We start from the raw sequence: 24,827 nt of genomic DNA on the forward strand, positions 1-24,827 counted from the left end.
AGACTAAGTGTCTCTTGCCTAACAAATGGTTTTGTTAGAGCTCACTGAGAGAGATCATTTCACCTTTTTATTTTCCTGTGCTATTGTACTAATTCTAGTGCCATTTGTGCTGTTACCTTGATAACCATATTGCCCCAACCTCTCATTGGAGCAGTGATTGACTTAATCAATAATGCACCATTGCTTTATGAATGTAATAAAACATCTTAGCCAGTGGAGTTACCAGCAGAAGAGATCTGGAATAATCTGCAATTCTGTTTAAAAAGGCTAGGACAATATGACAGTCCCTGAATGCTTGACGTTTGGATTAAAGGCTCTCTACAAATGATCTTCAAGGAATTATTGATCTTATTGGTCAAGACAGTTTGTCATCTGAATATTGGGATACTGTAGCAGCTTAACCTGTTGTGATTCTATCTATATAACATCATAATTTTGGATTATGCAAGGTGCTGATTTGGTTAGATGGACAGAATGGCTCTTGTGAACTAGGTTAGGAGAAGAATTTCCATTCGTTGGTTTTAGGACTGGAATTCAGAAGACCTTCTGATTTAGGACTTTAAGTGGAACATTCACCCAGAGATGTGATCCAGCTATGTCTGATGTTCTTTTGTATCTACTCAGTAGATTTTTGGATTGGCAGTGAAAGTGTTATGATATTTTCAGATTCCTGTGGGATCTGAATGTGATTCAGAATGTTAAAATTTGGAAAATTATATGTTCAGGAATATAACCAAATATTTAAACCCATTAAGTCAGGTATTGGTATTTTAAAAACGTGTTTATGTATAGGGGACCACCACCTCTGCACCAACTACTGCTATGGATTAGGGTTGGAAATTGTGGTGTGAATCTGAATAATTGCTGCTAGAAAGATGGAAGACATTGATTAGTAAGCAGTTTTAATCATCTGTTTCTGATGTTATTTTAAGTTAAAGAACTGCAGGGCTCTAATTCAAAATCCTCTTCTGGCAGAACTAAAGGATCTCTCAACTTTGTACTTCTGTGTAGCATATTTTAGGTATGCACATAACTTGATTTTAAACCCAGTTTTGGGGGTCAGTGTGGAGAGGGAAGAAAGATTAAAGTCACTCTTGACTAATGAACAACTTTTTTTAATATGCCATCATCTCCTGATTTATCCTTTGTCAAAGACGACTAGAAACCTACATTTGTGCTGTTTAAAAATCATCAAATACACCCATCCTATTAAACAATCGAATGCTTTTCCTGCATGTTCGTCACATGGTGGTTCATGCCATCATTCCATTGGTCTCATTGTAGATCAACTTCTTGACCTGTGAAATTTAACTGCTTCTGCTCACTTCCAGCTCTGGAGACTTTGCAGTAAACGTCAAGTAAAGCATACTTCTTTCTCACCCCCCAAATTTTAAAGGACGAAGTTGGGAAACGAATTTGCGTTTGTGGGCAAGGTAGCATAAACAGTCTTCAGTGATGAAAACTTGAGTTTTAAAGATGGCAGAATTGTAGGTGTTACTCTTTTTGTTAGATGGAAGGGGCAAGTTTGTTTGAGGTAGGAGTGCCAGAGCCTGTGTGGTCAATTTGAAAATTGACCAGTTTTCTGACTGGGAGCCAGTGGGTGCCAGAAGGTTCATGAGTGACCAATATAGGATTGAAGTCAGGCATTGTTGATGGAAGTGTACAGAAAATTAATCTTGTTTATTGAGTAGATAAGTGATCATTTGTTCATCTGCAAACACCACCAGATTTGCAACAGGAATAGTTTAACTTCTGACAGATTCTTGATAGCTGATGGAAACAATCATTTGTGATGTTTGATTTGTTTGTGGTTGAAACTAAAGAATAGCTTAATTCTTCCCAAGCACAGAGGGGTTCAATAACTAGCAGCCCAGTTTCTAGCATGTTAAGACAGAAGGTTGTGGATGCAGTACCTGTGGACAATTGGGCCTAGGATGGGACCTTGAGAAACTCCTGCAGCAATGTTCTTGGTTGAGATAATTAGTCGCCTACTAATTGAATAGCCTTCCTGTGTGCCCTGTTTCTCCACACGATAACAATTGATTTTGGTTTTGGGAGATTCTCGATGTTGCACTCATGCTGTTTTTGAGAACGTAGGTCACTACCGTCTTGGAGGTCTTGACAATGTCTGAACCAAGGCTGCAGTGATATCTAGGGTTGCTTATCTGACAAAATCCAAAACAGATTTTGTGGATGCAAGTAGAGTGTTTAATTCTTGATAACACAACACATTTTGGTTGTGCCTTGGCATAGAAGTTATTTTTCCAAGCTACCTGCAATATATATTGCATTCTGGATTATTATACCTCCAGGTTAGGACAATAGTGGACCAAACCAAGCAAACAGTTCCACTAAAGCCAAAACCTATCCTGTGCCTTAAATCGGAGTGCCCATGTGCTAAAGGAACTAAGGCCATTTTTCATTCTAAAAGCAAAATACTGGGTGACGCGTTCATTTGCAGAGAGAAAAGCGGAGTTATTATCCGCTTTGTGATCTTTCAATGTTGTTTTGAGTGCCAAGAGTTCAGCTAGATGTTTAATGTCAGACTGCAACTCTGTATTGTTTGCTAACTTAGTGTCTTGTGTTTCTGTTCAATGGGATTTGAATCCACTGCCTTTTGATTCAGCCCAAGTTGAGCTAATATTTCAGTTTCTTGTAGTCTCTTTGGGAAGCTTCAGAGGTTTTAGCTACAAACCGATCTTGTGTGGTATTTGCATTCAGCAAGACAGATTTGATCTCGCAACACCAGTGCAAACCAATCCTCTTCGTTTACCTGTTTAATGTTCAGTGTCCAAAGGTTTATAGTCATATAGGAGAAAGTGAGGACTGCAGATGCTGGAGATCAGAGCTGAAAATGTGTTGCTGGAAAAGCGCAGCAGGTCAGGCAGCATCCAAGGAACAGGAGAGTCGACGTTTTGGGCATGAGCCAGAAGAAGGGCTCATGCCTGAAACATCGACTCTCCTGCTGCTTGGACATTGCCTGACCTGCTGCGCTTTATAGTCATATAGTCACACACTCTTAGCAAAGAGGAGATGCATGTAACTGCAAGAAGTTTATTTGTTCTTTCTGCTTCACTCCTGTTAAAATACTTCCAGGTTCTATCAGGGCAGAGTGGGGGCAAAACCATTCAATTTAGAATTATGTTTGCAACGTGTGACTAGAAATATTAAGGATGTTTTGGTTTCTTTGAAAATTTCAAACTGAATATTAAATAAATTGGACTTGACTTCTGTTAACCGTGGTGAAGCAGATGCTGCAAACCAGTATGCCAAGAACAGAATGCAGTTTCCTTTGCTTAACTTTCTTTTTGTGCTTCGTGTTTGTTTTAATTGTGCTTTTGTGTCTAAATCTGTCTTCTGACTTCTTTCACCGCAATTCCTTGGAAGAATAATGTATCGAACCTATCGAATGTAAGTAAAACTCGTTCTTTGGCTGTAGGTTGACTGTGCACTACTCTTGAACCAGCATAACAACTTTGCTCACAACTGTTCCAACTGTTCGTGTATTCTCAACCTTATTTGTATGCATAAATTATAATTGTAATTTAGAATTTGTTCTCAGAATCTGTGTACGCAAGTTCCAAGGGCTGAATAAATGGCAAATACTGGTGTAGTATAGTGTTTCATTTTAACAGCAGACCTAGTTGCATAGTATTATTTGAAGCTGCTTTGACTTTGAAAATGTTGTTTAAACATTTAAGCAGCCTATAAAATTACATTATGCCTACAATGACCACTTTGGATTTCTTGTTAGGATGGCATGTATTTGGTTAGTTCTATGTTGACATTTGTGGCAATGTATAATTTTATTTGTATAGACCTGCAGTTCTGTGGTTTGATTGCTGGTTTATGCTGAGCTGACTAACCTTACCCAGGATCCTCTAAGTTCAAAAATTTCCTTCTTTGTCAGAATGCGACAGAAAAATAGCGAGTGGTTTTGCTATTAATATTTCCAACAATTGGCATAAGCTGAAGGTGATAATACAATATCATTCATACTACCCAGATGCCAGAAAATGGCCATTGTACCAGAGAGAGATGAATCTACTAAACTGAGCTCTGCAAGAATTAATATTTGAGTTGGAGGAAGATTGGGAAGGTGGATTAGAAAAAATAAAGTTGTTAAAATGTACCCTCTGGTTTTGGAGGACATTCCTGTTGTAAAGAAAAGAATTGGATGAATGTTAGCACTCTTTTGCATTAAAATATTTATTTGTTACAGTCAAGCCCGTTCCAACAATTCTCACTCCTCATCTGAATCGAATCCCACAATTCCGAGGGAGTTCCAGTTGGATCTTGATGAAATTGAAAATGACAACAATGCTGGCAGATGTGAATTACCAGATCTGGTGCAACACAAACTTGATGACCTATATGAACCAGTTTGCCTTCCAGAGCCAAAGTAAGTTAGCTTTGTGAATTTAAAAGTAATTAGAAAGGAAAAGATACAATTTTTGATACTTGTATTCTATTACAACTTCTTGTTCTATTTCATTGACATCATAAAGTTTAAAAGATTGATGTTTCAGTTGTACTTGCCGGTGCAAATTAATTTGCAACTTAATTGCCACAATGAGAGGTCTGCACTCAAGATAACCAGAAGTTTTTTTTTAAGATCTGGTGATAAAATAGTAGATGGGGAAAGGCAAAACTGGAACATTATTCTGGGATTTAATTCCCAGCTGGGATTTGGTATCTCGACTTTGAGTTCCTAACCTTTTCACATAGAGATTACGTTTCAATGTTATCCTTTTTCACACAAGGGGCTGATGAGCAAATTTTGAAAAGATTAAGTTTGGGACAAAATTAAACATTAAACGTGCATTTGAAGTAATTGTTGAGATTCAGAAAATCAGCAACTTGTTGAGCAAAAAATTGTCAGGAATAAATTGATAAGTGATTAATAGGGATGTTATCTGAACATGACTGAACATATCTGAACAATCTATGACTAATGCTCATGTCATTATCAGGAGAAAAACCAGAGTATAGTCTATTTGCAACTGAACATGTTCATGAGTCTGTTAAATATGTTGAGTATATCCAATATTAAAGTTTTTTTTTGCTTGTCTGAGTAAAATTCTTATGAATTCCTTTCCAAGTGAAAACCAGAATTTGTGCAGAGTTTAATCCATTGTTTCCCTTCACTGTTTCATTTCAATTGCAGTTCAAATTAGTGTGCACTTTGCACATGATTTTCCCTCGAATATATCAAATTAGTCTGTGCTCCTACTGTGTATAGATAATACACAAATTGAAGTCAATGATCCAAATAGCTAAGTTATTTTCACTTTTAAATCCTGAAGTTATGTAGTACTTCAGGAATGCAGTCATCCCATCCTCAACAATATAAGTCAATTCTTGCAAGCTACAGATGCCACTAATATTTTGATCTGCAGGCTTAAGTATCTTAGTCTGCAGCTTGGCTGTCAACATAATGCCTAACCTTTGGAAGTGCTGGGCTTATCTAAAGATGCTGTTGTGTGGTTTTCCTTTTTGATTGTCTCCATGCTGCTGTTTTACAACCTTCAAAATCAGAATTAATCTTTTGGCAATAAATAGCTCAAGAGGCACCCGTAGTTTCTCTGCATTGCATTGGTGTGACTGTTGTCCCTGCACAACTTAAAGTACACCGTTTTGTTTGTTCAATGAGAATGTATTTGTGGAAGTGCTAGCTGCACGTAGTGTCCTGGATGTTGAGTATTCTTGATACTATCCAGTCTTTCTTTGAGATTGTTGTGCAACATCAAAATTCTGATCGAGATCTTGAAACTTCATCTCATTTCCTTGAATGTTTTCAGAAATCGTTCAGTTTCACCACACTTTGATGAGATACATGGCAGCACTGATTCTACTATCAATTTTGTTGTGTCGCAGGTGGCAAGTAGTGATATTAACACCAGCATCCAGGCTCTTGCGCAGGTAGGATATGATTGATTCCTGTGCAGCTGGCTATGCAATTGTGTGAAATATGTAACACTCATCTACTTTATCTTTGTTAACATCTATGCTCTTGGGCAAAATGTTAAGCGCTTATGATGCCAAGACAAGCAAGGCTATGGGCCAAATGCTGAAAAATGAGATGAGAACATTTAGTTGTTTTTGATTGGTGCAGACTCGATAGATTGAATAACACTTTTCTGTGCTGTAAACCTCCTGACTCTAAATAAACTCCATAGCTAGGTTTTTTAAAATTGTAGTGACAACTAAGGCAAAGACTGCCTTTAATCAGCATCTTGTCAGGTAGAATGTTGTACAGTTGGAATATGAAATCTTGATTGCCCATATCTTAGCTAGTTTTCCAACAAAAAAGATAATTTGCAAATCTTGCATCTTAACTCAAAACTATGGCACAAACCTGAGCGTTAGCAAGTTCAGAATAGCCAGTCAAAACCAGGGGCCATTTTTCTAGACTAATGTGATGTGATAGTGATGATAAACCCATTTTTCTCATTGTCTATCAAAAGCATAAAATGTCCAAAAATATTATGTTTGAAAGTGGGCAAGAGATAACTGAAAGAAGTCATCATGCTGTGAGGGAAGTGATGTAAAGCTGGAGACCAAATTGTGACAAGTGCATAAAGTATTAGTAAAAGAGATCTCTTTTAATCGTCAATAACAATTTTGGTTTAGCTATTCAGAAGACAAATTGGCTACATTTACAAGGACAGGAGGAGGAAGGAATGTAATAGCCTGCAGCTCAACCAATAAGAAATAGCAGTGTGAATATTTGTACAAAAGTTTTGTATGTAAGAAGAAGGCAGATGTGATGTTGTGGAACTGACTGAGAAAACCAGAGCTCTGTCAAACTAAATTCTGACCCAGTCACTTGAGATAAAGGGAAATCCAAGAACTATTATAAGAATTATTAGGAAAAACATGGAATTGAGTTCTGCAAGGAGGCAAATGTGGTGTTGAAGATAGCCAAGTAGAATAAGTTTCAGGTTTATATCAAGGCAGTTTTTGACCTCAAGGTTCAGTACAAATAGGATTAGTGGGAATTGAGGAATATGAAAATCCTGCTAGTCTGCCAAGTACATGATTAAATGCTAGGCATCTGTGGTCTAACGAACTCGAGCAGAATTGTTCTGGGATTGTGCCCAGTGTCTGACCTTCATTCACTCCACAGTCAATGAATTTCCTTCCAGCGTAAGGTCTGAAGTGAGGGCACTCATTGACATTTTAGTTTTGGCAACGTATGCAACTCTTTCGCAGTCGTAATATGTAGCAAGAGCTAAGCATTATTCAAGTTTGGGTAAGTATCATTTATGTCAACCAGTCGCCAGAAAATGACCATCTCCAACAAAGCAATGTTTTGTAATCTTTCCTTTGACATTCAATGATATTATGTCCCCACCATCCTTGGACGTGATGGGTAGAGGAAAGAAAGAGTCACCTCTTAACTAGACCAATCCCATGAAAAGTATGGTTCCTAGAGTTGCTCAGAACAATGACATTCTGTTGTTTAACTTGCAATCTTCCCCAATACCTGTCTATTTATAAGTCCAATTAAAATGACATTCTCTCCACTTGCCTGGATGAGTGCAACTCCAATAACCTGTATATCATCCAGGTCACGCAGAAAACAGTCTGCTTGATTGTACTCCATTCCTCAACTTAAATATTCACTTCCATGCCCAGTGCATATTCTCAGCTATATATATTGTCTAGGATGTACTGCAACAACTTACATGCTGTCAAAGCAGCTTTTGTCCTTCCAAACTTGTAGTTGTTACCAGATAGCAGAATGAGAGCACCAGACAGATGGGAATGCAAATGTTTGCATACTTCAAGTTGCGCATCATCCTTACCTGGAAGCATCATGGCTCTTTTTCACCTTTTGCATTATAGTCTTGGAACTTCTGACCTAACTAATTGCAAACAATTATTCACAAGCAGGTAGACCACACCATGAGAAGATGATATTGTGGCAATGCCACTGGGTTAGTCATTCAGAGATCAGGAGACTGATTCCGATCTCATGTGGACCTTGCAATGAGTTTATGAATCAAGAATATAAAGCTTCATTGGTGACTGTGAAACAAGCATTAAAAGCACAAATCAACTGCACTGGCAGAGTCAAAGTACTATGTCATTCAACTCTTAATCAGCTGGTGCAGGCATAATATGAGCAATCATTACCTGGTGCTCAATGTCCTGTTTGTTTTACCCAAACCCATGCACATTATTTTTCTAAATAATCATCCACATTATTGAGTGTCTTGATTTGAACCTGCCTGTATTACACTTTCAGGCAATGCATTTTACTAGGTGCAAAGGGTTTTTCACTGCTTTTACAAATCTCTTTGAATCAGTGCCCCTCATTTTATTTCTTATAAGCGGGAACAGAATGTCAAGGGGCAGGTGGCTAAACATTTTTTTCCCCTTTGGAAATGGTCATTGTTTTGGCATTTGGGTGGTATGACTGTTACTTGCCCAAATCTGAAAAATAATATATACCAGGAAAAGCAAGTGTCCCAATACTGACCCCTGAGGAACTCTTATACAAGCCCTCTTCCAGCTTGTAAAATATTCATTGGCCATGACTCTGTTTCCGACCACTTCACCAATGCTTGTTTCCATCTTATTACTGTCCCCCATAAGAGGAACCATATTCTCTACATCCACTTATTCATCCCCACAGGATCTTCCCTGTTTAAATTGCCTCTGACTCTTCTAAACTCCAGATAAATCGTAGCTGTGAAATAATTGGCAAAACAACAGGGGCGAAACTAAATTTACTCCAAGCTGTTAAGATTTGGGTAACAGTTGAAATTGCTAAGTTGGATATAAAAGGTGGTTGTATGAGTACTTGAGAACTAATTTGCACAATGATGGTGTATAGGTTGGGGAATGGAACTAATTGAATTGCTGTTTTGAAGAGCTGCTGCAGGGAAGATTGGCTGAATGGTACCCTCTAGTGCTGAGCATTCTGTTTTCTATATGTCATATTGATTCAGTGAAGGTTTCTTGTCTTTATTCAGATTTTCTTATGCAAATTCCAACACATTGCTTTTTTTGGCTTTCAGATTGATGAAGTTTTGCGACAAGAGGACAAAGCTGATACTATGTCTGGTCACATTGACCAGTTTCTCATTGCAACCTTCATGCAACTTCGATTAATTTATAATACACACATGGCTGATGAAAAACTTAATAAAAGAGAAATCCTGAAACTTTATAGCTGTATCATTGGGAATATGATTACGGTATGGTTTCTATTGCCATTGAAATGCTGTATGATAGTGTGAGGGATTTATTTATAATACTGATGTTTTGGCTTTTTTTTTGGAAAAGAATTATTGCAAACAAGTTTATTGGACCGAATGCATTCCTTTCGACATGGATATTACACACTAAGAAACTAAGAACAAAGAAACTGGCTGACTGCATATTTTAAATTCAGCAGACAGCAACAAAGTGGACTTTACTGCATCAATAAACTAAAATTTAATGAAAATTTAATATTCTACTGAGGTATATGTAGTCCTGCATTTGAAAGTTTTAAGATTGTGTGTAGTGTTCAGTCTAGTATGCATCTGTTCAATTGAAAGTGCAAATTTTTGGAGAGCTTGTGAGAATGATGAGTTGCACTCTGAAGGAGTAGTTGTGCAGTGACATAGCTGCTCCTTTCTGAACCCTGAGGACTAAACATTGTGCACAGGGGCCATCTGACTCACAGATCGAAGCAATAGAGAAATGTTTCTTGATCAACAGGACACATTGGTGGCACGCTTTTAAACCTTGTAAGAGCAAGAATGCTGGATTTTTTGATAAAAATTTGGGAGTTCAATGTAGACGCAACACCTTCAGAATTAACATGTCTGTGCAAAGTGGAAGAAAATCACATGTTTAGCAATAGTCTGACTTAATTAGAAATTAAACTTGGGATTCAAAGGAAAGTTGAAGAACTGAGTCTGTCTGCTTAGAAAAATAACACCTCAGTCCAGGCTTATAATGAGGGCATTAAATTGAAAAATATTAGAAAACCCTGGATATTCATGGCAAGAGTATTGGTATCTGAAAAAATTTCCTGTTCATACATGCTGTCACAATGGAGGAAGTGATACAAATATACCTTTTATGAATCACTTCTAAAATGAAAGAAAGAAGTCAGATAATCATTTTTGCCTTGCCCAAAAAAAGTGTGCAGGGAGAGCTGCTGTGAAATGCAGTGCATTTGATGTTAGAGGCCTTTTCTGCCACCTTCTGAAAAGGATTACCCATAAAGGTGAGCCTCAAAAGCACATTGATATATCTTTCAACGCACTGTGCTGTCAATGACTAACTCTAAAGCCTACTTGTCACCTGCTGGGTGAGGACTTGATGCACAGCTGATAAATAATTATTGACTGATTTTCTGTGCTAGGCAGGAATAAAAGTTCTGTTTTGGTGTTGTGACAATTATGCAAATTTTAAGCTAAAGTTTAATTTTCACCTGTTTGTCTTGGTTGGATCAGCCGTTTGATTTGTAGCTCCCTGTTCAGTGATAGTTGTCTGTTTCCTGTTGATTTGTTAATGGAGGGTTGTGGGGAGTGCTGGGCAGGAATTTGCAGGAGCAACTAGTATCGGTAGGTCAGGAGGCTGGGTAGTGAAGCAGAATAAGCTCATGACATTCATGTTGGAAGTCTGCATATTTAAAATTTTCTTCTGGGATTCCTGGTATTTCTCCAGATCTCCAATGGAAAGGGCTACACCTCGTCGTTGCTATCCATTTCCTTGTAAATACTGAAGCAAAAGGATCAATGCTTCTCTCTCAAATAAAAATCATGATACTGATTTCCATGGGTGTCAGACTTGTGAAAATTGAGGGAAAAAAGCTGTGGAGTTGATTGACCTAAAACTCAGTAAATCCTAATTATGAATATCATCTTAACCATGTTCCCATCCAATGTGAATAATTCCTGCAAGGTCAGCCTGAGGAGTGGCCCAGTCAAGGTGTTGGGTATTTACAGGAATCTAATCAAAGGATAATAGGCATTTACAGGATTGGACATGAACAATCTTTTGTAGAGTTGAACCTAGTATTGAGAGATTTCAGCTGGTCAAGTCTAGAAGATTGGATGCCAAATTAGCTGAGGGATATACAAATGAAGTTAATTGAACCAGGTCTTCTGAAACATAACTGCAATCGGTGGTAATTTGGAAAACATAAGGCTCCCTATCCTCTTATTTTGAAACTGACAAAGTATCCAGTCGTAAGAATTATTAAAAATAAAAATGGCACTGACTGCTTGTTTGATTTCAGTTCAGCATAATTTGAAATCTTCAATTTTAATTAAGAATCATCTGGTAATTAGAAAGTTATGGTTGTGAAAATGTGGAAATATAGAATTTAAAATTACCTATGTAACTGTTAAAAGAATGGCGAAGCAGGCGATATTGAAACTTGGGTATGTTTCCGTGACTATAATTTGGATTTAAATTGCGTGTGCTGTGATTTGTGTTTGGCCAGTCTCTCATTGAGAATTGAGTACAGTTTGATTAAGTTTGCTTTAAGTTTGGTCTGAATAATTGGAAGGATTCTTGGTCTGAAAATATTAATCTCTAGTAACACGATCAAACTTCCCTTTTTTTTGTACTGTGATCCAAGGTTTGTATGCCATTCTTTGCTATTTTAATATTTCTGCTTTCAAAATTATCTTCCAGTATTTTAAGAGTGAAACTCTGGGGAACAGAACATTTTAATTGATTTTAAAAACATTTAAATGCAAGTCGTTTCATGTCACACTTTTGCTTTTTTTTAACCTTCAATATATCAAAGATGAATTGTTTTTTACCTAATGTCTTCGATCAAGAGACATTCATTTTACTTATGTTTTCCTAGTTGTTCCAAATAGAAACATTGGCCAAGGAGGCTTCTATGGGAGTCCTGAAAGATCTCATGCATGGATTAATATTACTGATGTTGGATTCACGTTTAGAAGATTTAGATGAAGGTCCACAAGTTATACGATCAGTCAATTTGTTGATGGTCAAGGTCTTGGAAAAATCGGATCCAACCAATATCTTGAGGTAAAAGAGTAAAACAAAGTTGATGTAGCTATATTAGGTGTCAACACCTGAATTTTTTTTTTAAAGCCGCATTCTTTTGGAACTTGGTGTATTGTTTTAGTAAAGGGCCATCTGCATTTAAAGTATCCTGTTTTGACACAATGGCTATTTCCGCTTTTAAGTTCAGAAGCAAAATATTGATGATGAGAATCTGAATTCTAGACAAGTTTTAAGATGCTTTGTTTTGGAGAAAGCAAGAAATGAGGTCAGTTACAAAATGAACATTGCTAAACTGACAATGACAATGATAAATCTAATTAAACTTTTAAAGCAGGTATTGAAAAACTAGTGCAGTGCAAATCTTTGTTTTTACTGCAGCGTTTCATCCTTTTTAAATATCTAAACCAATGCCATCAACAAAACCATCTGTAAACTGAAATTGATCTTTGCTGTAGTTGGAACAGTGGTGCTCAGGAAGAGCATTTAACCCCAAGTGATAAATAGGGAACATACAAAATGTCTGCTGTCTACTCTTTTTAACCTCTGAATTCAACAAATAATGCAGTTAGTCCATTGCATACAACCTAAAATTCTTCAGGTATATTTAAAGAAAAGACCAGCACCTCTCCTACACCTGAAGTTAAGCTTTTATTTTAGTTTCTCTTAGCGTGCTTTTGAAATAATGTTTGATACTACTTAGGGTTTTGTTGAAATCTGACCATGAGGTGTATTTTTAAAGTAGATTACCGTTTATTCACTTAATCTGGAGAAAGAGCCTTTTATTTTCAGAAACGTTATTTTCATCTGGTTAATTATATTGTCGACCAGATCCAAATGACTTTTTTTAATGTAATATATGCTTCAATTAATAACTGTATTCAAGCTCTTATCACTCATGGTATTTCCTTTCTTTTAAATCTAATGTTTAACCTTAAATATGCACTCACTGTATTATGGATGCTTGGGCTTTATTTTGTGGGTACAAAAATAATAACTAGTCATGCCTGCAAGGTACTCTTCATTTGGAAATGAAATCTCTCCCATGTGCAGAGCTTGATTTCAACTGTCATCTTTATCTGGTGTGTTGTTTGCAGGCGATGTTGTCACTTGGATATTCTTAACCAGCCTGTTCGGATATGTCATAATACACATCTGGAGCATGTGGCACTTAAACCCATGCCTCCTGGGTTATAATAGGGACATTACTACTGCACTGCAAGAGCCCTGTTTCTTGGGCTTTTCTTAAAATTAAGTGGAAGTGAATAGTCCTTTTTTGAATCAGTCTGTTCAAATGTGTTATAAAGTTCACACTTTTGGTGAGGCTTCAACCAGGCCCCTCTGGCCCAGTGGCAGGGACATTACAATGATACCTTAAGCCCTGGTTCTTGGACTGTTTATTGGGGTAAATGGAAATGGGTAATTGTTTTTGTACAACGATCTTCCAGTTTTTTCACTACTTATCTCGAGTTGTGTGTGGGTTAGACTGGTTTAAAATAATACATAGGGCATTAATGAACTAAAATGAGAGGAGAAGCAATTCATCACCTATTTGGAAGCCTGAATGACTTCCATGATTGGAACAATTAAACAGTTTGCAACCTCATGATTTGATTTGCAACCTCATGATTAGTTTTCTTTATTAGCTAAAGAAAAACTTTGCTTTTCAGTTCCTTGATTGTGCTTCTGCAGGATAGTCTTCTGGCTACAACAAATAACACTCCAAAGTTTTCAGAATTAGTTATGAAGGTAATGTCCATTGCACTTTAAACACATCTCAATTTTTACTTTTTCCTAAAGTTGTACACATACTACTTTTGGTTGAGTTCTGTTCTTTTATATTTCTAGTGTTTGTGGCGCATGATACGCCTTCTCCCAAATAATGTGAATATTATCAACGTTGACCGAATTCTTCTGGACATACACAATTTCATGCGGGTTTTCCCAAGAGAGAGATTAAAGCAGATGAAGAGTGATCTTCCCATGAGAACACAGAAAACGTTACTTCATACACTTTGCAAGCTATTGGGACCGAAGGTTTGACGTTTTTGGAATTTCCTGTTTTGAGTTTAATTACTGTTTAATTAGTAATGTTTGTTTGTGTTAGAGGATATTGTTTAAAAGGTTTCCAGACAACCAAGTCAGCCTCTAGTTGTATGATGTAGTGAGTAAAGTGATGAAGGAAATCAGACAAGGGATGTTGGTTGCAGATTTAAATTTATTTTCAGTCGTCATGATTTTTCATTTCAAGCAGCTGCGGAGGCCACCCCGACTGGCAAGTGAGTAATCTCTTGTGCTCAAATTCCAGGGCACAGAGTGAGCTTATTTTGAAAAGTTCTCCCTCACATCCAACGAATATGCAAGTTTAACAGCTGAGTTCTTTGGTAACACGGAAAAAGATGTGCTCAAATATATACATTATTCATAGGGAAACAAATTTCACCAACTTAAAAAACTGAAGTAGAATCTCTTCAATCTTTAATGAATAAACTAATGAGAGTATTTTTATACTTGTTTGTTCTGAGTAGACTATGAATACTACTACAAGCATAGCAAAGCTAGATTTAGAAATGTATAAATTCTGACAGTCGCTTAATTAAATTAGTCATATGTTTTCCAAAATGCGGTATGGCAAATATTGAACTTAGATTTTACTTCATTTCTCTGTAAACTGGATTATAATTTGATCCACAATTGACTTTGCTAGCATTTTGTTCAAAGATCAACTTGTCTCAACTATTCCTTCCTCCAGATTATGGATCATCTGGCATTAATTGAGAATAAGAATGAATCTGAACTTGAGGCTTATCTACGACGAGTCACTAAACATTCAATGGCTTTGTCAGGTGGAAAGATTGATTCGGACACAGAAAAGGGTGGTTCTGCAGTAGTAAGTGTCAAATTAGAAATGGCGATTTAAACCTTGAATACCAAGTTTACGGTTTTGAGCTAATGGCGGTCCTCTTTGAATCTATAAGAACTTTGTTGAATGTTTTGAATTTTTGCACGTTTTGCACATTTGCTCTTACCTTGCCATTGTCAGAAGGGATCAAAGGAAAGTTGTAGATGTCTATAAATACATAGCTTGCTTTTGCCGATTTTGGCCAGATGATCTACCCAAATTCCAGTATACAAGTCCCTGATCTCTATTGCTGAACATTTTGTGGCCCCATCTTCTGCCCCAAATATCTTAACCTTGAAATTGAAAGATATCTAGGTATTCAATTAGTCTCATCAAAAAATTTTTGGGGCTAAAGATTTCTAGCTTTGTCACATAAAACAGTCCTTTCATGAGCAACCTAGCTCCAATTTTAATTTTTATGGATCTTCCTATATCAAAGAGTTTCTCTGCTCCATTGGCTGCTTTAATCATGAATGCATGAATTAGTTCATCTCTTAATTTCTATGTCCAGTGAATACAAACCGAGTCCACACAACCTGTCTTCATACTTTCACTGCTAATGTATAATCTTCCTGAAGTTTGTGCCCAGATCCTCAATCTGGTATTGTGGAAGTATAAGCTTTTATTTTTATTCATTCACAGAATGTGCATGTTCTTGAGTAAACTGGCACTTGCTGTCCATCCATAACAGCTGCTGAACTGTGTTTATGAACTGTTGCAGTCCTTGAGGTGCAGGTACACCCACACTGCTGTTAGGATTTTGACACAGCTACGGAGAAAGCAGTGATTATAGTTTGAGATCTTGGTGTGTGGCCTTGAGAGGAACTTGCCAATAGTGGTGCTCCTATGTATCTACTTTCCTTAACCAGATCACAGGGTGAATAAGTGACTTAGAGGCATACAGGTTACATCGAACAGCATGTGCTAGGCAAGACCAGCATTACTTGAGGCTAAAGAGTCCATTCATCAGTCTAGTAATGGCTGGGAAGAAACTGTTCCTGAACCTGCTGGTGTGTACACTGAAGCTTCTGCATCTTCTGCCTGACAGAAGAAGTTGTAGGAGAGCATTACAGGGGTGCAATGGATCTTTGTAGTTGCCAGCCTTTCAATGGCAACAAGCCATGTAACTGGAGTCGATGGATGGAAAGTTATCTTCTGTGATAGTCAAGGCTGTGCGCATAACCTTCTGTAGTTTCTTGGGATCCTGGGTACAGTGGTTGCTGTAGCAGGCCGTTATGCATCTGGACAGAATGCTTTCAATGATGCATCAGTAGGAGTTGGTGATGGACCTACTAAATTGCCTAAGCCACCTGAAGAAGAGGAGACGTTGTTGTGTTCAAGAAGGCAGGTCACCGGCACCTTCAGGGCTATTGTGGAGGGCACTTATATCCCATAAACAAATTTTTAATAAACTTCCAAATGGCCTGTGGAGCAAAGGCTGTTTTCCATTAAGTAGCGTTGACCTTCTGTCTGAATAAACTGGTTCTTATATTCCCTACTACTTTGATAGCAAGATGTCAATGTAGCCTGGATCTGTCAATAGTCAAACACCTGAAATTTTTTTTTCTTTAAAAAAAACTTCCTGTACAAGTATCCTCAATTTTTGGGAGCCCTGGTTTTTTGTGACTTTGCAAAGAACTAAAATCGTGAAGATCAAAGTAAATTGGTTTGAATCATTTTAGCTGTGCTGATTTGGGGTGAGCTGATTGAGCCCACATGCTGTAGTTAACCTTTTGTGTCAATTTTTGGAAGGGAAAGCTGTCCAGGATTCCAGTTTCTGGGAGTGTTTGTTTGTGGCGAAAATCAGTTGACTCTCATGTATGCCTTTTCTCTTTCCATGGAGTGTTATAGCAGCTTCCCATTGAACATATGAAAATTAGCATGGGAGAGCAGAGTGCACAGTGTCATTGTAAAGCTGCTGTTTTGTGCATCATTTAAAATGAACCTTTTGCAAAAATGAACTAGTCAAGATGGTTGTATTTCGCTATCGCTGATAAACTGGGAAGTATTTATAATAGAGAAATTTGTGTTTGAGCTTTCAGGACAAGGGATATGTATCAGCTGTTGTGTAATATAACATTGCAAAAAAATGTTCAGTTATTGTGCATATATCTACAATATGTTCCTTTTCATTTTCAATGTACTGAAATGAGGAAAGAATAAGGCTTTGTTAACTTATTAATAAATAGGTTGTTCCTTTACTCAGAAGTAAGGGTATGGAATGCTTTGCCTGTAACGGTAGTAGATTCGCCAATTTTAAGTACATTTAAGTCGTCATTGGACGTACATGGAATAGTGTAGGTTAGATGGGCTTCAGTGTGGTATGACAGATCGGCGCAACATTGAGGGCCGAAGGGCCTGTACTTCGCTGTAATGTTCTGTGTAAAATACTTCAAAATATAATTATTTTAGAAAAGTACCAAGTCAAATTCAGAAAACACGATTCTTGGAATTTACCTTGTGGCAGAATTTAGACTTTTTCTTAAAAAAAAGTTAATGATTTTAAAATTTCTTTAATTCTAAATATAAATATTTAATATTTCTTGTAGGAAGATAAAGAATCAAAAGCAAAGATAAGTGAAACCTTAGCAGAAATATTCAAGAAGATTGGATCTAAAGAAAACACAAGAGAGGCAAGTTTGAATTTTTCTGAACGCATTTTCTTGCTCACTGTCTTATTCGTGCGGACTGAGTTCATGGGTTTAATCTTAGAAAATGCTCTGAAGCCCCATGACTCTGGTTGCGTTTTCATAGCCCCTCAGAAGAGAAGAGATGGCACTTCCTTATGTTTACCACTATATGTTGCTGGGGGTTCATATTTGCTGTAAGTGCAAGCCCAACACTATGATATTGAGGCAGGCTACAGAATTTCTAACACACTCTGCTTTGCTTTCCTCTTGTATGATTCATAGATGCCCTGACAAAGTATTTACATGACAGATGGGTTTTTTAAAAATTACTTGTGGTCTTCAGCAGATTGACTCGGGGGAGTGGGCATACTAGTCCAGTGACATCACTATAATTATTACCATCTCAAGTATATTAATATGAGTAAATGATTAATGCTGCCAATTGATAGGATATTCTGCCTGCTTTTGGTTTTAAGATGTAATTTCTAACCAATACAAAATATTGGTGTGACTTTAACAGGTTTGATACTTCAAGATAAATTGGGCGAACTCAACTTTAGCATAGCAGATAACTTAGGAATAGGATTTTGACTAATCGACTTTGAATAACATTTGTTATCTTTCTGATTAATTTTATTGTAATATTCATAGTAGAGAGGCTTGTTTCTGTACTGTTGAAAAAGCACGCAGGCTATCTTCTATCCTCCACCCAAGCATCATGAACTCCCTCCTATTTTTTTCCCCCCATGTGCATTTATCAAGCGTGCCCTTAAATTCATCTTTGCTAGTCATCTCACCTACTCAATATGGCATACATTCCAATCGCTGTTTGGAAAAAGATTAATTTTCCTGAAGTTTCCACTGGATTTAATGGCATTTATCTTTATTGACTAATTCTGGGTTCTCCACAATTGGCTGTCTGCCCTGTTGATTGATTCATTTTCTACTTTTTAAGTTACCTTTTTTAACTGGAGAGCTAACCTTGTTCCCTTCTGTACTCAGGGGTTAGCGGAACTTTACGAGTACAGAAAGAAGTACTCCGATGCAGACATTGAACCGTTCTTGAGGAAATCTTCTCAGTTCTTTCAGAATTACATTGAAAGAGGTCTGCGACTTGTAGAAAATGAGAGAGAAGGGAAAGGAAGGATATCTTCGTCATCCAGTTCTGGTAGGATTAAGAATGAATACGGTAGAATTCTTTCTTGGAAAGGGGCTTAAGAATGGGCAGAATGGGTTCACATTTTGTTTTTGATCCTTTTTTAATGTGTACTTGATTTCCATATTTAGCAGGATTTTCGTCACCTGCAGACGAGACCCCGTATGTGGCAAGTTCCACCTCCATCCCTTCTGCGGTTAGTACTAATGGAGAAGAAGTTGGTCCAGCTGTATACTTGGAACGATTAAAAATTCTGCGGCAGCGTTGTGGCTTAGAAAATAATTCCAAGGTAACAGAATTATTTCTTTGATTAACATTTTGAGGTGTTTTGATGGTGTTTTTATCAGATGTGTCCTAGAAACCAACCTTAATGAATTCTGTAATGTTGTGCACTCAACTTCAGTTTCCAGTTCCTTTTTCATCCAAATGATGCCTTAACCAACTCCTTTTGCTTTGAGGGAAACTAGCAGGTGTGTGCGGGACCGTCACCTGACTTGGGATATATTTCTGTTCCTTTTAAGGCCCGAAAAGATGTTAATATTTAAAAGCTCAGGGCAAGACAAAAATACTTTGGCGTTTTATTAAATGATTTCATTATTGGAATGAAGAGTAAAGGTTCAAATGTTGCCAATGATCAAACCTCGGAAGTGTGGCAAGCATTAAGGCTAAAACCAATTAAGTGCAAAAAGATATGGGCTAGCAGAAGGGGCAGGAAAATGGCAAACAGAACTGTGATAAGAGATGTACAGTCATCTATATGGATAGGGAGAAACAATTTGGGCGATGTTGAAGAGTACAAGAGGGACAGATAAAGATGTTCATGTGCATAAATCCTTCAAGATTACAGGACATGTGAAGACAATATTTAACAAAATGTATGGGATCTTGAGCTTCAACAAGAGGCATTGAATACAAAGAAAATGTTATGCTGCACACTTTTATTATAAAGATGATCCTAGATCACAATGATAATATTCCTTCCAGGTCTGTTCACCACCGGTTTAGGAAGTGAATGCAGAGCAGATTACCAGAGTGGTTTCGCGAGGAGGGGATTTACTTAACATGAGGTTGGAGAAGCTGGGATCTCCTTGGATCAAATAAAGTTGAGATGGTCTTTAGACCTGTGCACAGTTAGGACTGGCTTGGGCAAAACAGACAATTCCCATTAGCTGGATAATATTTTAAAAAAAGGGGTGAGGGGAAAGCAGAGGAACTCTGATTTCAACCTCTGCTGCCTTGCAGCCATATCCACTCATGGGAAAGACTTTGGGAGGACAAATTCGATACTGGAATCCCTAAGGCAGTCCGATGTTGTCTTCAACCTCGTTCTGACAATTCCTGCAACAACACTGATGCCAAGGTGCATCGGCCCTTGCCCTTCCCTTGGACAACATTCGTGGTATGGAGAGGGGAGACCTGCTGCATGAGCAACTACCGGTCTTTCATGCAACCTTGCTCAGGCCTGCACCCTGGAGAGGATACTCCGGTGTCACCTCACCGTGACGGCACAACATGGAAAGCAGCAGTCTGCCGTTATCAGCCTGTGCATGATGGGTGTGTACAGCAAGGTGTCAGGGGTTGCTTACAATGGAGGGAGAGGCACCTCACTGGACAGCTACCATCCACCCCAGCCAATCACCTACTATCCTGCCACAGTCTGCCCACTTAACTGGGTATGTGGCACTTAGGTGTACAATTAGCCCAAACTGTGGACTGTAAACACTGGACCAAGCATAACAAGAAGACAAAGAAATAGGCCAGCATTCAGACTAGGATGCTGGAAACCAGAGTTTAGATTAGAGTGGTGCTGGAAAAGCACAGCAAGTCAGGCAGCATCTGAGGAGTAAGAGAATCGATATTTCAGGCAAAAGCCTTTCATCAAGAATGCCTGAAGGGCTTTTGCCTGAAAAGTCATTTTTTCCTGCCTGACCTGCTGTGCTTTTCCAGCACCACTCTAATATAAACTCTGGTTTCCAGCATCTTCAGTCCTCACTTTTGCCTGCTGGAATATACAGATCATGACCACTGGCATATCAGATGACCTTTGGGAGATCCGTGACACACACAAGACAGCAGTAATTAACAATGAACTGCTGAGACTCCAAGTCAACATCACAAGGCTCCAAGAGAGACACCTCTCCGAATCAGGAACACTATGTGAGAGAGAGTGTACCACCTTCTGGCAGGGGAAGGGCTCAGACGAGACTAGGGAGTATGGTGTTGACTTTGCCATGAAGAATGTGCTGCTGAAAATGGTAGAGCCTAGTGAGAATGGGATGGAGTGGATTTTCTCACTTCAATTCAATGTGTCCAATGGGCCTGTCAAACTTGCAACATCAATGCCCCAACCCTGTACTCCACACGAGATGCAAAGGACGACTTCCAAGACCAGCTCTCTCAGATTATACAGGGGATCCCAAATCAGGAACAGTTGTTGCTACTTTGTGATTTCAATGCTAGTGGCTGCTAACTTTGACTCCGGCCAAACTGCCTGGGACAATATGGGATTTGCAGTATGAATAACAACAGGCAATTGTGTGTAACCCAACCCCCACTTCCAGACCAAAGTTTAAAACTCAGTTTCTTGGTGACATCCCCACTCAACCCTGGCACTAGATAGACCTGATCATCACCAGGCGCTGCCGCCTGAGAAACGTGCTCTTGACTCGCTCCTGTCAGTGCTGACTGACGCGGATCACTCTCTGGTTTGCTGCAAGATCAGACTTTGGCTAAAGATGCATCACAACAAGCCTCCAGGCAAAGGGTGCAATGTCATTAAGACCCAACACTCAGCGGTGGAGTTCATCAAGTCACTGGAAGATGCGCTCCTTGGAGACCCACCAGAAGGAGATTTTCAGCAGAGACTTTGTAGAGGAATAAGACAGTGCTATTTTCTGGTCTGTAGATTGAAAGAAGCAAAAATGGCCTTCAGTAGAGTGATATGCTCCTCTTGTCGGATTTGGGAGTCTGGGGAGAGATTGTGTTACTGAGGATTATATCTGTAATAAACGCAGTTGGTTGTGAATCCTATAAGATTGAATAGATCAGTTGAAGAGACAGGGAATGGGGAATTTACAAGAGCAAGGGGATGTGATGGATGGCAGTTTTAGGAAGCGGGGAAAGTCTCAGATACAGTCACATAGGTGGGTTAATTCCAGGAAAGGTAAGAGAGATAGGCAGCTAGTACAGGAGTCTTCTGTGGCTATCCCATTTCAAACAAGTATGATATTTTGGAAAATGGCGGGGTGATGGATTCTCAGGGGAACGTAGCATGAACAGCCAAGTTTCTGGCATTGAGAGTGGCTGTAATGCAATGAGGGGTACGTTGGGTTCCAAGAGATCGATTGTTATAGGGGACTCTCTAGTCCGAGGTACAGACAGATGTTTCTGTGGCCAGCAGTGAAAAATCAGAATGGTGCGTTGCTTCCCTGGTACCAGGATCAATGATGTCTGACGGTGCAGAATGTTCTCATGGGGAAGAGAGGCCAGCAAGAGGTCATTGTACACATTGGAACCAATGACATAGGAAGGGAAAAGGTGGAAATTCTGAAGGGAGATTAGAAAGTTAGGCAGGAATTTTAAAAAGAGGTCCTCGAGTTGTAATATCTGGATTACTCCTGGTGCTACGAGCTAATGAGGGCAGAAATAGGAAGGTAGAGCAGATGAATGCATGGCTGAGGAGCTGGTATATGGGAGAAGGGTTCACAGTTTTGAATCATTGGAAGCATTGGAACAGAGACTGGTACAGTTGAGAACAAAGGCGAGTCAAACAGTCAGGGCAGGCAGGGACAAAGCAGAGAACAAGGTAGGACTGATAAATTAAACTGCATTCATTTCATTGCAAGAGGTCTAACGGGCAAAGCAGATGAACTCAGGACATGGTTAGGAACGTGGGACTGGGATATCATAGCAATTGTAGAAATATGGCTCCGGGATGGACAGGACTGGCAGCTTAATGTTCCAAGATACAAATGCTATAGGGAGGACAGAAGAGGAGGCAAGAGAGGAGGGAGAGTGGCTTTTTTGATAAAGTTTAGCATTACAACTGTGCTAGGGGAGGATATTCCTGGAAATACATCCAGGGAAGTTATTTGGGTGGAACTGAGGAATATGAAAGGGGTGACCACCTTATTGGGATTGTATTATAGACACCCTAATAGTCAGAGAAATTTCTTATCTGTAAGAATAATAGGGTGGTTACGGTAGGGGATTTTAACTTTTCCAAACACAGGGACTACCATAGTGTTAAGGGTTTAGATAGAGAGGAATTTAAGTGTGTACAAGAACATTTTCTGATTCTGTATGTGGATATACCTAAGAGAGAATGTGCAAAACCTGTCCTATTCTTGGGAAATAAGGCAGGGCAGGTGACTGAGGTGTCAGTGGGGAGCACTTTGGGGACAGTGACCATAATTCTATTAGATTTAAAATAATGATAGAAAAGGATAGACCAGATCTTGCAGTTGAAGTTCTAAATTGGAGAAAGGCCAATTTTGACGGTATTAGGAAGAACTTTCAAAAGCTGATTGGGGGTGGGAGATGTTTGCAGGTAAAGGGACAGCTGGAAAATGGGAAGCCTTCAGAAATGAGATAACAAGAATCCAGAGAAAGTATATTCCTGCTGGTGTGAAAGGAAAGGCTGGAAGGTATAGGGAATGCTGGATGACTTAAAAAAAAATTGAGGGTTTGGTTAAGAAAAAGAAGGAAGCGTATGTAAGGTATAGACAGGATAGAGTGAATCCTTAAAGTATAAAGGAAGTAGGAGTATACTTAAGAGGGAAATCAGGAGGGCAAAAATGGGATAGCTTTGGCAGATAGAGTTAAGGGTTTTTACAAATACATTAAGGATAAATGGGTAACTAGGGAGTGAATAGGGCCCCTCAAAGATCAGCAAGGTGGCCTTTGCGTGGGGCCGCAGGAGATGGGGGAGATACTAAATGAGTATTTTGCATCTGTGTTTATTGTGGAAAAGGATGCGTAAGATATAGAATGTAGGGAAATATATGGTGACGTCTTAACATGTCTATATTGCAGAGGAGGAAGTACTGGATGTCTTGAAACACATAAAGGTGGATAAATCCCCAGGGCCTGACCAGGTGTACCCGAGAACTCTGGGAAGCTAGAGAAGTGATTGCCGGGCCTCTTGCTGAGATATTTGTATCATCGTTGGTCACCGTAAAGTGCCGAAAGGCTGGAAGTTCGTGGCTAACGTGATGCCACTGTTTAAGAAGGGTGGTATGGACAAGCTAGGGAAATATAGACCAGTGGGCCTGATGTCTGTAGTGGGCAAGTTGTTGGAGGGAATCCTGAGGGACAGGATGTACATGTATTTGGAAAGGCAAACGTCAACACAGCTTTGTGCATGGGAAATCACGTCTCTCAAACTTGATTAAGTTTTTTTGAAGTAACGAAGATGGTAGATGTGATCTATGTGGACTACAGTAAGGCATCCGACAAGGTTCCCCATGGGAGACTGGTCAGTAAGGTTAGATCTCGTGGAATAAAGGGAGAACTAGCCATTTAGATACAGAACTGGCTTAGAGGTAGAAGACAGAGGGTGGTGGAGGAGGTTTTGTTTTTCAGTCTGGAGGCCTGTGACCAGTGGAGTGCCACAAGGATCAGTGCTGGGTCCACGACTTTTGTTCATTTTTATATATAAATGATTTGGATGGGAGTATAGGAGGTATAGTTAGTAAATTTGCAAATTACACCAAAATTGGAGATGTAGTGGACAGCAAAGAACGATTACAACAGGATCTTGATCTGATGGGCTGAGGAGTGGCAGGTGGAGTTTAATTTAGGTAAACGTGAGGTGCTGCATTTTGGGAAAGCAAATCTTAATGGTAAGGTCCTGGGGAGTGTTGCTGAACAAGGAGACCTTGGAGTGCAGGTTCATAGCTTTTTGACAGTGAAGTTGCAGGTAGATAGGATAGTGAAGAAGATGTTTGCTATGCTTTCCTTTGGTCAGGATTTGGAGATGCCAGTATTGGACTGGGGTGTACAAATTTAAAAATCTCAACACCAGGTTGTAGTCCAACAGGTTTAATTGGAATCACTAGCTTTTGGAGCGCTGCTTCTTCGTTATTGGTCAGAGTATTGAGTATAGGAGTTGAGAGGTCATGTTGCGGCTGTACAGGACATTGGTTAG

The 24,827-nt window shown here is 38.9% G+C and overlaps 1 protein-coding gene and 1 non-coding gene across 4 annotated transcripts in view; both read left to right on the forward strand.

Annotated features, from left to right (window-relative positions):
* Nucleotides 1-24,827, forward strand: part of ckap5 (cytoskeleton associated protein 5) — a 119,478-nt gene that overhangs the window by 87,208 nt on the left and 7,443 nt on the right. For all 3 annotated transcript variants that reach the window (XM_060839086.1, XM_060839087.1, XM_060839085.1), the window contains 10 exons: nt 4,223-4,402; nt 5,802-5,922; nt 9,030-9,209; nt 11,828-12,015; nt 13,662-13,740; nt 13,840-14,028; nt 14,744-14,881; nt 17,443-17,526; nt 18,526-18,691; nt 18,811-18,968. In XM_060839086.1, coding sequence (XP_060695069.1) covers nt 4,223-4,402; nt 5,802-5,922; nt 9,030-9,209; nt 11,828-12,015; nt 13,662-13,740; nt 13,840-14,028; nt 14,744-14,881; nt 17,443-17,526; nt 18,526-18,691; nt 18,811-18,968 — 1,483 coding nt within the window. The remainder of the gene's footprint in view (nt 1-4,222; nt 4,403-5,801; nt 5,923-9,029; nt 9,210-11,827; nt 12,016-13,661; nt 13,741-13,839; nt 14,029-14,743; nt 14,882-17,442; nt 17,527-18,525; nt 18,692-18,810; nt 18,969-24,827) is intronic.
* Nucleotides 9,574-9,681, forward strand: LOC132824562 (small nucleolar RNA SNORD67). Its single transcript, XR_009645683.1, has one exon. It is a non-coding gene; the product is annotated as a small nucleolar RNA SNORD67 (small nucleolar RNA).

This window comes from Hemiscyllium ocellatum, chromosome 18 (genome assembly GCF_020745735.1).
Source record: "Hemiscyllium ocellatum isolate sHemOce1 chromosome 18, sHemOce1.pat.X.cur, whole genome shotgun sequence".
NCBI classification, from domain to species: Eukaryota; Metazoa; Chordata; class Chondrichthyes; order Orectolobiformes; family Hemiscylliidae; genus Hemiscyllium; species Hemiscyllium ocellatum.